General features: G+C 38.8%; 1 protein-coding gene across 1 annotated transcript; it reads right to left on the reverse strand.

Moving 5' to 3' along the window:
- Positions 1–3197: 3197 nt before the first annotated feature.
- Positions 3198–12501, reverse strand: LOC133122055 (carbohydrate sulfotransferase 12-like). The gene is made up of 2 exons (XM_061231728.1): positions 12440–12501; positions 3198–7862 (listed from the first exon to the last, which is right to left on the reverse strand). Exon 2 carries the CDS (start codon positions 7765–7767, stop codon positions 6484–6486), a length of 1284 nt encoding a protein of 427 aa, XP_061087712.1. The 5' UTR covers positions 7768–7862; positions 12440–12501; the 3' UTR covers positions 3198–6483.
- Between the last annotated feature and the right edge of the window lie 625 nt (positions 12502–13126).

Consider the following 13126-nt stretch of genomic DNA (forward strand, 5'->3'; position numbering starts at 1 on the left):
CAGTAAGCAAGCTCCACCAACGGAAGGTCACACAGCACAGTATTCTCCATACAGTTTTAAAAATACTCCAGAAAACGAGGGTTATGTCACCGTGTTTGTACAGTATTTATTGTAAGAGACAGACTAAGTGTATAAACAGTTGACTTTAGCAGGATTATATTGTTAATGTTGACAGAAATAAAAAAGGAAAAAAACATGGTGCACCACAAATGAGGCAACAAGGCAGTTGGCAGACAGCTCACTGTATAGCCAGATTGCCACTTACTGGCTGGCAAGTTCACACAAAGAGCTCTCTTATAACTTAAGTTCCCCTTTAATTGTTTACTTCTACATTTACCACTGCAGTATGCAGTGTCTCTCAAACACCTTTGTACATTTTAGACAACATAGGCATTGTATCTGGTCCAATTTAAGTGCTGCACTTTGCATAATGAATTTAAGCAAGAATTTAATGGCGTTTGAAAAGCCATACTTTTCCACTGTGCTTCCTAGATCATATTTATTTAAACAATAATAAAATAGTGTAGTACCAACATTTGACAAAGAAAGAAAATGACGGCATTCATATTTCAACTGCATTAATTCTCATCATTAACACCATTAACATTTCATTTAAACAGAATTGTGAATATGCTGCCTTACATTCTTAGAATATCTGACAACACAATTGTTCAGAGCCCAGAAATGCCCAAATGGAAAGATTATGGCTACTTCACTGTAAGCAATTTTTCCTCATTTGGTGTGACTGTGATTCCAGGATTGGAAGGAAGAACAGAGACATGTGAATACAAAAGAGTACCTACCCATGATGCATCACAGCTTGAATCCTCATAAGACTCATCAAAATATGGAACACAACGCCGGTTATGGATATGCACTTTGTTGTATGTTGCTTTGCCTATAATGTAATGCTATGTAACAACCATGAAGTAAGGTACTTTCCACTGTTATTTTTCAGTTTCTGCCATTTTTGTAGTGTAACCACCTTTTACAGTACAGGATATGACAGTAGCCTGGTAAGAAATGCTAAGGTTAAGCCTTGTTCATTTGTGTCGCTTTCGTAAAAATCCTAGCTTCAGTGTTAAATGTCTGAGTGATTTAAATTTCAATTTAAGTTTCATCTGTCAGAATAAGACAGTAGTCTCTAAAACATGATGGGAATAATTTTGTGTCTGGGTCTGTAGGTGGGCAAAAATCGTCATTGCATAAAAAATAAAAAATAAAATTGTATAAGCTTCAAAGCAAAGATTTAGGTCAGTTTATACACAAATACTTCATTGCCTACACTGAAAGTCGCAGCTTATAAAATGCATTTACATTTTTATGCAATTGCCATCTTATTAAGCATTCCTAAACCAATCATCTCATGTTGCCCTCATTAAGAATCCGGAAGCTTCCCACCAGTTAGTTCATTGTCTATTTGCAGAACGCTTTCATTTACCATCCTATCATCTGGCTCAATGATTCATACAGCTGGGTGTCATCTGTATAGCAGTGAAAAATATTTCCTTGATAATACGTCCAAAGATTATGACACTATTCTCATTCACATCTTCCTCGTGACTAAAGTCTTGCCTTAACTGTACCTGTAATACAATGACAGTTGCTTTCAAATGCGGGGCCTGTAGATAGGAAATCAACAGCTACAATCAAAAAAGTTCAAGATATAAACAACAAAATAACACAAAGCAAACAATAGTATATACATTTTCACATTATTATAGTTTTACAGTACTTTGTTTGCTGTTTTCTGTTTGCAAATGTTTTTAAATCACTTTCGTGCTTTTATTGGGTTAAATCATGGAATAGGTTTGTTTAATTGCATTGGAGTGTGTACATATGGACTCATGATGACAGGCAGACAGCCTATCATTTCTGGGGAGGCTGGAACAGTTCCACGGCCGTTTTATGACACCGTTTTATGACACCCAACGAAACCATACCTCTAAACAGGTTTTTATTACCACTGTAAACAAGGGATGTGCACTGCAATTTCAATCCAGCCAGAATGCTGGGGGAGGTGTAAATAACAGTACTGAGTTAGACACAAGTTTGGAGTATCTAGCTTCAAATAACAGTCTTTTCACTGGGGTTTAGAATAGATTTTCCCTCACTGTTGTAATATCAAAGGTGTCTCATGGGCAAGAGCAAAATACCAGGGCACGCGTGCTCCACCAATTCTCCATTATATTTTGGAACAAAAACCAGCACACATATAGCATTGTTTAAAAACTTTAATAAACTGACAAACAAATAGAAATGCCAAGCCATACACCATGCAGCAAGCTGTCTTTTTTCTGCTTCTAGTCGGGCTTCTTGGAGTGAATGTAACCAACATGGTAAGCATTAAATAATACTGAAATAAATACAGTTGCAAAATTTACAGGAGGTTGAAAATTATGCAATGCAAGAGACATCCAGACTTGACCCATTTACAGTCAGAAAAAAAAAGGAAATACACCTATGACCAGTAAACCATTCCCAATTCAATTCATGTCAGGCAGTCCAATGAACAATCACCTGCATCTTTCCAATGTCCGAATGTCCGACTGACCAACTGATAATTTCTTCTCTTGTCAAGCATGAATACTGTTAACACCGTATAAAAAGCATTTGCAATCGATTATTTCCAGACACCCTTTTTCTTTGATGTCCCCACTACAGTACAGCAAAACCCATGGTGCTTTTTCGCAAAGCATCTCAGTTATAGTTATAGTCTATTTTCTCTAAATAACATATGGGATTAGTGTGTCCCACAAGGATTCAAATATCAATAAAGCCAATACTGTGATGTAACAAAACATACATGATCCATAAATACTCTTATGTCTCATTCTCCAGCTATGAAAATATGTCCCTTGCTTAAGAAAGAACTACAATTAAATTGTTAAAGAAATGTAACGTGTACAAAAAAAAAAAAAAAAAGAATCGGCATGTAAACATATTTTCCCCTCTAGAAAAGGCACTGTCGTTACCTAGTGGGTACTACAGTGCTACGACTCCTTGCTGTTGCCTGTGCTGTGTGCGTCTAGCCCTGCGGGTGTGTTGGGCAGAGGAGACTCGATCACTCATCTCTTCCGTACTGCGTTCACCCACAAGACCTGGCCTCAATTTTCACATCACACTGCCTCTCCCGCCTCCCCTCCCCCCCCCCTCCACAGCACAGCGCGGCACTGACGAAAATAGACTCACGCCAGCCAGCTCGCCGTCTCCACATTTCCCTTTCCAACCCCCCTCTCTTCCTGAGCTCAACACCATACTGATGTGACAACAGCTAATTAGCTTCTTCGGTTATACTTCCCAAACATTTCCACGTATTTTCGCTTGAACATTTCTGTGCAAAAAGCAGACGTGTAATGGATTTTAGAAGCTATTCTGTTCTGTTCTGCAACAATGATAATGTCTTGCTTCCAAGAAACATCTGCATTTTTATACACCGAATATTAAATATTAATCGATCGTCTAATAATTTTTATCGTTTATAAAAATCCTTTTCAAGTTCAGCAACTGTTAAGCTGTAGTTTGCAGTGAACAATTTAGCTGACGGGTCATTGTGACATCTTATTTTCTCTTCACATCCATTTTAGAAACTCAATGTCCCCATTGACAATCCATTGTATGTCCTTCAAAGCCAGCACACAGCTGTGAATGCTTTGCCAATATGGTCTCAAAAACACTAAAAATTCTGTACTTAATCAACCACAACGTCTACCGTAAGTCCAAAAATAAGCAATTTACCAAAAAATATAACTGCCATTTAATGTCATTGTGTTTTTCTCAGGCTTTTCTTTTGGAACAATACACATTTAAATATGGAAACAAAGACCAACAAAATTCACTTCCAAAATATTTGAGTTTCAGGGGTTGTATCACTTTAAACAACTTTGTATGGGTGAATAAACAGATTGCAAACATACACGATCATCATTCAGTTACACCTGAGGAAGGCCCATAAAGTCTATTGTGGTCTTCAGTCATACAAGGATGATTTTATTTTCAGTACCAGTTAATGTAATGCCACTGCAGACCATGTCCTACCTAAATGTGCCACGTGACATGAGTCATGACGATCATCCTACACGTCAAAACGATCAACAAAACACTGAAATATGAAGAATATGAAATGCCACCAGTACATGTACCACAGGCCTGGCTGGGGTAGAAAATGTCTTCTTTAAGGAAAAGACTGACTTCAGTGCATTTGTTGTTTGAATGGCAGTTCCAGTCCCTACATAAAAGCGTGGGTAAATGAGTCAATGACCGCACGCTGACTGGCTCCATCTTTGAAGATAAAAGACGGGCAATATGACCCAGAATGTAATCAGGGGCGTTGCAGCAGAGCACTCTGAGGGAAATGTCCATCCTGCTGAAATTAATTCCCTGTTTGGTTGGCACCAATCATTTCTTTGATCTTCAAAGTCAAAACAACTGAAGTAGAACTGAATTTCTAAAAATGAAAATGGTCATCTTTCCACAAACCATTATACAGTATATGTTAGCCATCAAAAACCAGGTATTTCACTGCACAACCCAATGCAGACGCTTCTCCATCTTCGCGACTGCTAAGGTTCTCTTGTCAAATAAAAGCAAAAACATGAGTACATACAGTACAAGTTAACTGCTAGAATACAAGTAAACTCCGTAAAATATAAACTCTTACGCCCCTATTAAATATGGCCTATGATTCAGCACAAGCAATGCCTTGAGTCAGCTGCGCTAACAATATGAAGGAATTTAACTGTAATGGAATACATTTTGGGTTTCTCCATCTGACTTAATTAGCAACTAATCTTGCCTACACTTGCCATCGTGCAAAAGAGTGTCCATGACACACAGGCAATATGCTGGACTGCAGTATACACAGACTATCAAAGACATCAAATCTCTCCATTAGAAGCCAGAAAGAGTCCATATACTGTATGGACATAAAGATTTACTGTACTGTATGTCATATGTAGACATTTAAGACACTTCAAGTTTATACTTTGTCACAAGACCCTTTCCTGAATACTTCATATTTAAATAAAGTTCCCAAAGACTAATTGGCTGGTACAGAAAAAAAAATGGTCATGACCTACATTTAAGGCACGTATCAGGTTAAAACTCCAAATGAGTTCCATTACCAAAAAAATAAAATCTAATCAGCCAAATTACGCAAGTGTTTAGCAAAATATGACAATTGTTAACCCACCAAGAAGCAAAATACATCTGCATAGCCTAAGTGCTGCAATAAATACATTTCAGGTAGAGGTATTCGCTGCCCGACAGTTCTGTGAGAACAGAAACGATTAAAAATGGTCAAGTGTTTGACATCATCAGTTATAGGACTGCAGAATATTATAAATATCATCAGTATGCTACAATTTCTGTTACTTTGAACTGAGCAGGCTGACAATACACTGTTGCCTACCAACCAGGAATTTACCCATTTTACCCAGATAACGTTTTATGAATATATGGGAAGTTTCTCTGCCCCAAATACCACAATATCACAATTCCTGGTACTGCAGACAATTGGCCCCAAACCTACTATACATGAAATGTGACATAAAACAACCACAAGGACAACCCTTGCTTGGTATAATAAACATTTAACACAGTCACTGAGCGCTGAGCTACATTGTTTCTGTGATAATGGTACAAAGATTGTTCAGGTACTCATAATTTACAACTGTAATGTTAACGCATTTTAAATATTAACTATTTTATGATGAAATTAAAATGCAACCAAACTTTCTTCACCCAAAATGCTTTAGTACTCAAAACGTACAATAATGCAACTTAAATATCCCTCTGTGTACTGTAAGCCACTTAACATTACACTAAATTAAATTCTTTCACTGGCATCAATATCATGGTCACGCTACAGATTCTGTTAATTACTGAATAACGGTTTAAACCCCATATATGAGGTTATATTAGTTTAACCCTGTCAGTCCCAACTGTGCTATATGGCACTGAAGCATATGTGCCATATAGTGTGCCATATGGCAATCTCGACCTTGTACCTTTCCAAACAATCAAAATGATTGCTATATTATTGTTGTAAGCCCCTATTAAATCCCAACTTTCTGAACTTTCCCAACTAAAGCCAAATTAAAGCCAATTTAAAGCCAAAACCCCTTGAGATTTAGTGGAACCGCTACATATTGGGCTTGGGGCTGAAAGGGTTAATGTGTTTTCACAACAGTCCAAATTTGCCTGCTGCTAATAGGCAAAGTACATGCTGAGGATGAGCAAGAAACAATCTCCACCAAATCCACACAACAACAATGCCCTAGTACAAATAACTGGATGAGTATTGGTCTGTATCCATATGCATTAAGGCTCACTTACCTCAAGGTGGTTAGTGGGCACCACAGAATGCATATTTTGAAAAGACAATTAATGGTTTTCATTTAAACCAAATTCATTCCTAAAAAATAAAAAAAAATAAAAAATAAAAACAAACACACAAGAAGGAAAAAGTATTTTGATACACTGTCACTCATGTAACAATTTTTCAGGCTTGGAATATCCAAAAAGTTTGAAGTCAGCCTCATAAAGCTTATACAGCTTTCTTCTCAATTCAAAGGGGATTTTGGCAAACCAATCCTGCTCCCAGCTGCTAACTGTTCTATTGCGGTTGCTGGCAGGGAACTGGACGATATTATCCACCCGAAGAATACGGAGCAAGTGTTCTGCATCCTCGTCTAAGGTCTCCAACTTTCCAACAAAGTCATAATTGATTTGGCAGGGATGACATAGGCGATACACCTGGCGCCAGTGTTCATTGAAGGGCATCTCTTTTTCAGTCTGGGAATCTAATAAATACTGGAGAAAGTGTGAGAAGGAAGGGCGAATCCCAGCCGCAAAGGCATCGACAACCGAGGCCGGGGGGTCGGAGTAATTTCCATACCTCTTCAGCATGACGACGGCAAATCTTTTGTAGAAGTCTTCATTCACCTGCTCAAACTTGTTCCTATATGCAGAAATCAGCCTGACAAAGGGGTCCCTGACGAACAGGAACTTGGTGTATTTTTTCAGCTTGATCTTCATGAGGTGTCGGGAGAACTTCCCGTATCGCTTCCAGAACTTGTTGAAGGTAAAATGGAGGCTGCTGTTGTGGATGTGCTCTTGGGGAATGTCCAGAGGGTCCTGGTAGGGAGCGCCGTCGACCAGAAGGCTCTCGCTCAGCATGATCATGATGCGCTTCCAGTTTGTGCATGCCACCTTCGGCACGTAGCAGTAGATGATTCCGTGCCGGTCATCTACGATGAGGTGGTCCAGGTCCTTGTTGGGGATGTCATCGAAGGTCCTGTTCTTCCCCAGAAAGTCTAGGCTGCCGTTTGTGCAGAGGTCGTGGATCAACTGCTTCCTGTCTTCCTGCCTCTGCCTCATCTCCACAGAGATGGGCGTCAGGTGGATCTTCCACTCCCGCCTGGGAACGTACTTCTCCTCCGGCTTCCCCGCGTCCCCGGACTGGTTGTGCGACGTTTCCGGGGCACCGTCCTCCTTGGCTTGCTGACTGGGCTCGACGGTGCCCTCCAGGAATTGGTTGATAAAGGCGTCAATATCAGACAGGAAGGAGTTACCCTTGTCGTCATAGGCCTTATGCTTGGAGGAGGAGTGACTTTGAGGAGGAAGGTGGGAGAGATGAGGTCCAGACACAGTGGTGTGCAGGTAGAAATGCGTGGCTCCAACATCATCCCAATATATTATAATTAACAGAATCATAAACAGGGACCCTAGGATTAGGAAAATGCGAAAAAGTCGTGACTTTCCCATTTTGCATCAGCCAATCTGAGAATGTTCCATTCTTATCTTGGATCCATGGTACCACCATCTCCACATGGGGAAAGCATTGTTCCAGTGTGCAGGCCCTGAATTAAACAAAAAACAAACTGAAATCAATGTCACAGCTATAGGCTTCCAAAGTGCCAGAAAAAAGACATAAAACCATCAATCTTAGAGGCGGATTCTATCCGAAGGCAGAATATTTGCAGAAAAAGGGTTGGAACACTGCTCAATGAAAATGAATGATAACATCAGGGTTAGGGATGCTAATGATTAATCGATTAATGATTATTTGCAGTTAAGAATTTTCTTCGATCAAATTAAATGAAGGGCATATCAACTGTGGTCTTTAGGGAAATTTCAGTTATAATTTCATTTCTGTACAAGGTGGCACACTGCGAACTTACGTAGCATACAAAGCAGCATTTCATTTGCGCAGAACAAGAGCAAGCAAGAACAGTGTGGCTGATAGCGGAACCTCAAGAATTGTTCTGCAGGAAGAGTACTTTAGCTACAAGTTACAAAGCTTCTGCAGGTGAGGCCGAAGACCACCTTTTGGATAAAACTTTGTGACACTCACAGCATAATGTCAGTAATGTACCGTACACAGACACATCTACGTAGGTACAGGTACGTCTATTAACTGAAGTTAGCCGAGTGATTCAGTAAAATCAATGTTTATTTGTCAAATATTGACAATTAACACTACAGCAGCAAGATAGGCATTTTTTTAGCCAGTTGCCAAGTAAATGCTTAACATTAGCCTGCAAGCATCCTTGTATAGCTAGGTGAAGGGAAAACGGTGAAACAAATAATGATCAAATTAAGAACAGGTAAGATGTATAAGAAAGGAAGTAACATTTAAAATAGAGTTGCCAGAATAGGTAGGTTAACACAAGATATTGTGCATGCTTTGACTGTTATGTTGCCAGGTCCAACCCCCCACGATGGTGTAACAATAGCTTGCATAAATGGGACATAGGCCTGCAGGTCCCGAAAGTTAGACTAAAGGTATGATGACACAGCATGCATGCCCCGCAGGGAGATGATGCGATTCATGCGGCACTAATTCTGTAAAGTAAGTGAAAACGTCACACAAAAAAATCGCAGTCATCTTACCCTTTATTCAGTCATAGTTAATTTTACAGAGACCCTGTAGTTCATTACTTAATAATAAAGGAATGAGAAGTTAAAACGCTTCTTCATATTTCTGCTTTTATTTTAGGCTATTTTGTGTATTTCGCAATGTATGCCGTATACTGGATAAATATCAGGTTTCTTAAGGGCCGGTCATGGAAAATGCAGACATGCTGTAAGTGGGTCACAGGCTTCTGAAATATAAGAACCCTACTTTATATTTATCAAGGAACCAGGAAAAGAGAATTCCTTTCCCACTGGGAGTATGCTGACATTTATATTAGAACCCGTGAAAGGAAAATATATCAGCCAACATGAACTCACCTCTAGCCATGAGTAAACCAGTATTGAACCTCATGACTCAATCCACTCTTGTTTTGCACTCTTAATCATAGTGAAGATTCAAGTAAAAAGTCTCCATCCCGAACTACACACGCAAAGCATTATGTGTGATTGGGTTCATTGTTGCACCTGTATTATTATGAGATACACAACAATAGCAATCACCCTGACAAACTGGCTGGTGAACAATAATATCTTATTTCAGTATGGAGAGGCTTACCAACAAATTATTTTTGAAGGAATGGAAGACTGACTCCTAATTAAATCTGTGATCATTGAAAGAAATATTGCACAACACTATTCAAAATCTTAGTCAAACTGCTGTCCCTTGATGTTGGCTAAACAGTAATATTGTGACTGAATAGTTATATTATGACCAACGGCAGAAATAAGTGAACCACATCAGGGAATGAAAACTATGCAGTATATATGCAATGGATGGTTAATATGAAGAATAATTGAGGAAAGCATCGTACAGGCCTATACCAGGGGTCTCAAACTGCAGTCCAGGAGGGCGGCACTGTCTGTACATTTCTGTGCTTTCCTTTCAGCCAGCAGCCAGTATTAGGCCTTGGAAACAAGGTGGGTGGACTCTAGCCAATCAATGACTTAAATTAAGCACTTAAGCACTTAACGCACTGAGAACCAGCAGACAGCGCGGTCCGCCAAGATTTGAGTTTGAGATTTCCAAATGTATAGCGAGCCAATTAATAGTCTTAATGCAAAAGTGGCTGAATCAATGCTTTTTAATGGCACTTAAGGAACAATTAACGTCAAGCACATAAATTATGGCAATTATGTTGCACTTGTGTATACTACCAAATTCTTCTTCAAGGAATTACATTTAATCTTATTTTCATTTGGAACCATTTCTTATGGTACTTGCAACCCAAGACTACTGGAGACATATGGTGGTGTAAATTCATGCATACGATAAAATAGCCTTAAGTGAGAGTCTGAGATGGTTAACATGCTTAAAAGGCATAAGCGTTCGGGCAGTTCACCCAAAAATACAATTAAGGTATGTTTCCACTTATCTAGAGTGCTAGCTATCCATCCAGATAGTTTATAGATATCAGCTGCAGCTCACCCTGATGCATACCTCAAGGGACCCATATTTTGAGCCGCACAATGCACCACAAATAAACCTAGGAAAAACTCACTTACTTGGAAATACATCACAGCAACTCATTTGGAGATGCACTCAGTTTCCAATTGCAGCAAAGTATTTTAATGAACAGAAATGAATTTTGTTTTAATTTACATTTTTCAATCAAAACTTTTCATGGAAATGGCCAAATATTGTTATGCTGAAAAACACATTAATAAGAATGCATTCTAGACTGAAATAACCATTTTTCAGTAGATATAAGGATGATATTAATATTCAGTCAATCATTATGTTATTGGGACTGTTTTATAATGATTTTAAAAGTGGTACAGAACCTTGATTTATATTCACCCCCCAGTGCTGTATCATGGTACGCTGAATTGGTGTCACTATGGGTTATTTTAACATGCTTTGGAACGGCACATAATCAGGGAAGTGCTCATTACATAACATGGGAACATTCTAGAAAAGCATCACTAAACATTACTTTTTGATTGCTATGGAAGCTAGTCAATAGCTGAGTGTTTCTAAAATACAATTCAATGACAACAGATGCAAAAAGCTAGGATGGAACGGGTCCTGTAACAGTTAAACTGAGTTCCTGCTCTATTCAGCACAAAAAAACTAATGATGCTCTGTTTGCCAGAAAAACACACCAGTGGGTTTATTCCACAATGCAGTTTTACCTTTTAATAAAGTACCAGAGGATAATTACACATTTGGTCATTTTAATTAGAAGGGCCATTTCATACAAGACCAAAATACTGGCAAACATATTGGAAAAACATCTAAGCTCTTGATGGATTCAGCACAGAAGTTATATTAAATGAGACAAATCAAATGTCCTGTTATGACCCACTTAAATGACATCCACTCCTTAAATGTACTGGTGCTGGAAAACACTGTACATTTGCATCCCTGGTTTATGTATTTATTATAATTATATTCCTTACACTTTACTAATAAGATGTGCATGTATTTATAGAGTATGTTGATAAAATAAATTATGTTATGTTCCAAGTTATGCAAGACCAAATTCAACCAAATTATGTGCCTCATTCAACTCTTACCACAGCGAATAAAACCAAGGTTAAAACCCTCTCCTCTATATCATTTTGTGAATGCAAATATGATAAAAAAAAATGTAATCTAGGGAATTGGGTTCCAGAAAAGATTCTGAAAAGGAAGATATAACATTGACTGATCCATAACAATAATAACAATGTTCATAATAACAATTATAGTCAAATTATTTAATTGTTGTTATTTTCTTCTTATTTATTATGATTATGACAATGTCATCATTATCAACAACAACAACAACAACAACAACCATTACAATAAACAATTATCAGTAGAACTAAAAGTAGAACTATTGTCGACTTAAAATGCAGAAAGATAAAAATCCAAGGATGGTCAACAGCAGTGCGAGTCGTACATGATTCGAAGATTTCAAGTAATCGCTGCTTTACATTGAAATTGAAAAGGCAAAATATCTACAACCACGATGTGCTATCGTCTCCACACTATAATGGGACCTATTCACACGGTTTCCTCTGTTTCTTCTCGAAAGCCAGTAAAACACGTTGTCAATGTCTACGTCACGACAGTAAAGACACAGCTAACGGATAAACAACGTTAACAACCGCTCACATAACGTATGAAATGGACTACTTTGACTCTACAAAACACAATGTAACTAGCCACAGTCCTGTTCTCTGCGGCTGTTACCCTAAAACACCATTAAAATACCAATCCGCCTTCTCGGAGTGATCACACTACATCTTTCGTTCCTCTGAAAACAGCGGAACGGTTGTAATATTTAAGTTTCCTTTCGCGACACCTAACCACTTCATCATTACGATATGATGTACCCTGTCTGGTGCTGATGAATCCAGAATCGTATTTTCCTAGCTTGAGTCGTTTCGATGAAAGGCATACACGAGCTGCAGCTGTAGCCAAATATAGCTAGTTGGTTGCAAGTGGTGATGCTCTTTCAGAAACCATGTTATCATTATCTCAGATACATTCTAAGCAAATGAATAACTCCTGTTGTAACGGTATGAGTTTTACCTCCGTTTCCAGGTTGCCTGCTATCTTCACCGTTAAAGGTGTCGGCAGCAATGGTTGAGCGGACGGATGTGTGAGCTTATTGCCACACAACCCCGGGGAAGGTATTGAGAGCAAGCTCGCGAGACTTGCCTCATTTCCTTCTCAGCACTTGCTTGCTACTTGAAAATAGCAGATAGCAAATAGCCTGGAGGTACACGTAGTGATGTGCACTATGGGTGAAGTAACTTTTGAATTTAGAAGTTACTTTATCACTTAATTTAGAATCTTTACAAACTAAACCCTCGTTTGTGTGATTGGAGTAAATTTTCTGAAAAAAACTTTGTCCTTTACTTGAAACTATACTCTTAATTAGCCTACTCAACTAACCCTCTAGGCCAGGGGTCGGCAACCCTGGTCCTGGAGAGCCGCAGGGTGTGCTGGCTTTCGTCTCCACCTTAAAATAAGCAAGCGACTCAGACCCAAGAAACCAGGTGAGGTGAGTTAACCGTGTAATCAACGGCTTTCATTGATCAATTAATGCCAAGCAACAACTAAAGCCAGCACACCCTGCGGCTCTCCAGGACCAGCGTTGCCGACCCCTGCTCTAGGCTAATATTTTTCTAATTTTTCTGTCTCTTTTTTATTATTATTTTGGTATGACGTGGACAACATTCTGGAACAGGGTATTCTGCTAAATACACTGCTGCC

Source organism: Conger conger, chromosome 2, assembly GCF_963514075.1.
Source record: "Conger conger chromosome 2, fConCon1.1, whole genome shotgun sequence".
Lineage (NCBI taxonomy): Eukaryota > Metazoa > Chordata > Actinopteri > Anguilliformes > Congridae > Conger > Conger conger.

Coding starts and splice junctions, on each gene's coding strand:
- LOC133122055 (XM_061231728.1), bottom strand. CDS start 7,767: ATGGGAAAGTCACGACTTTTTCGCATTTTCCTAATCCTAGGGTCCCTG.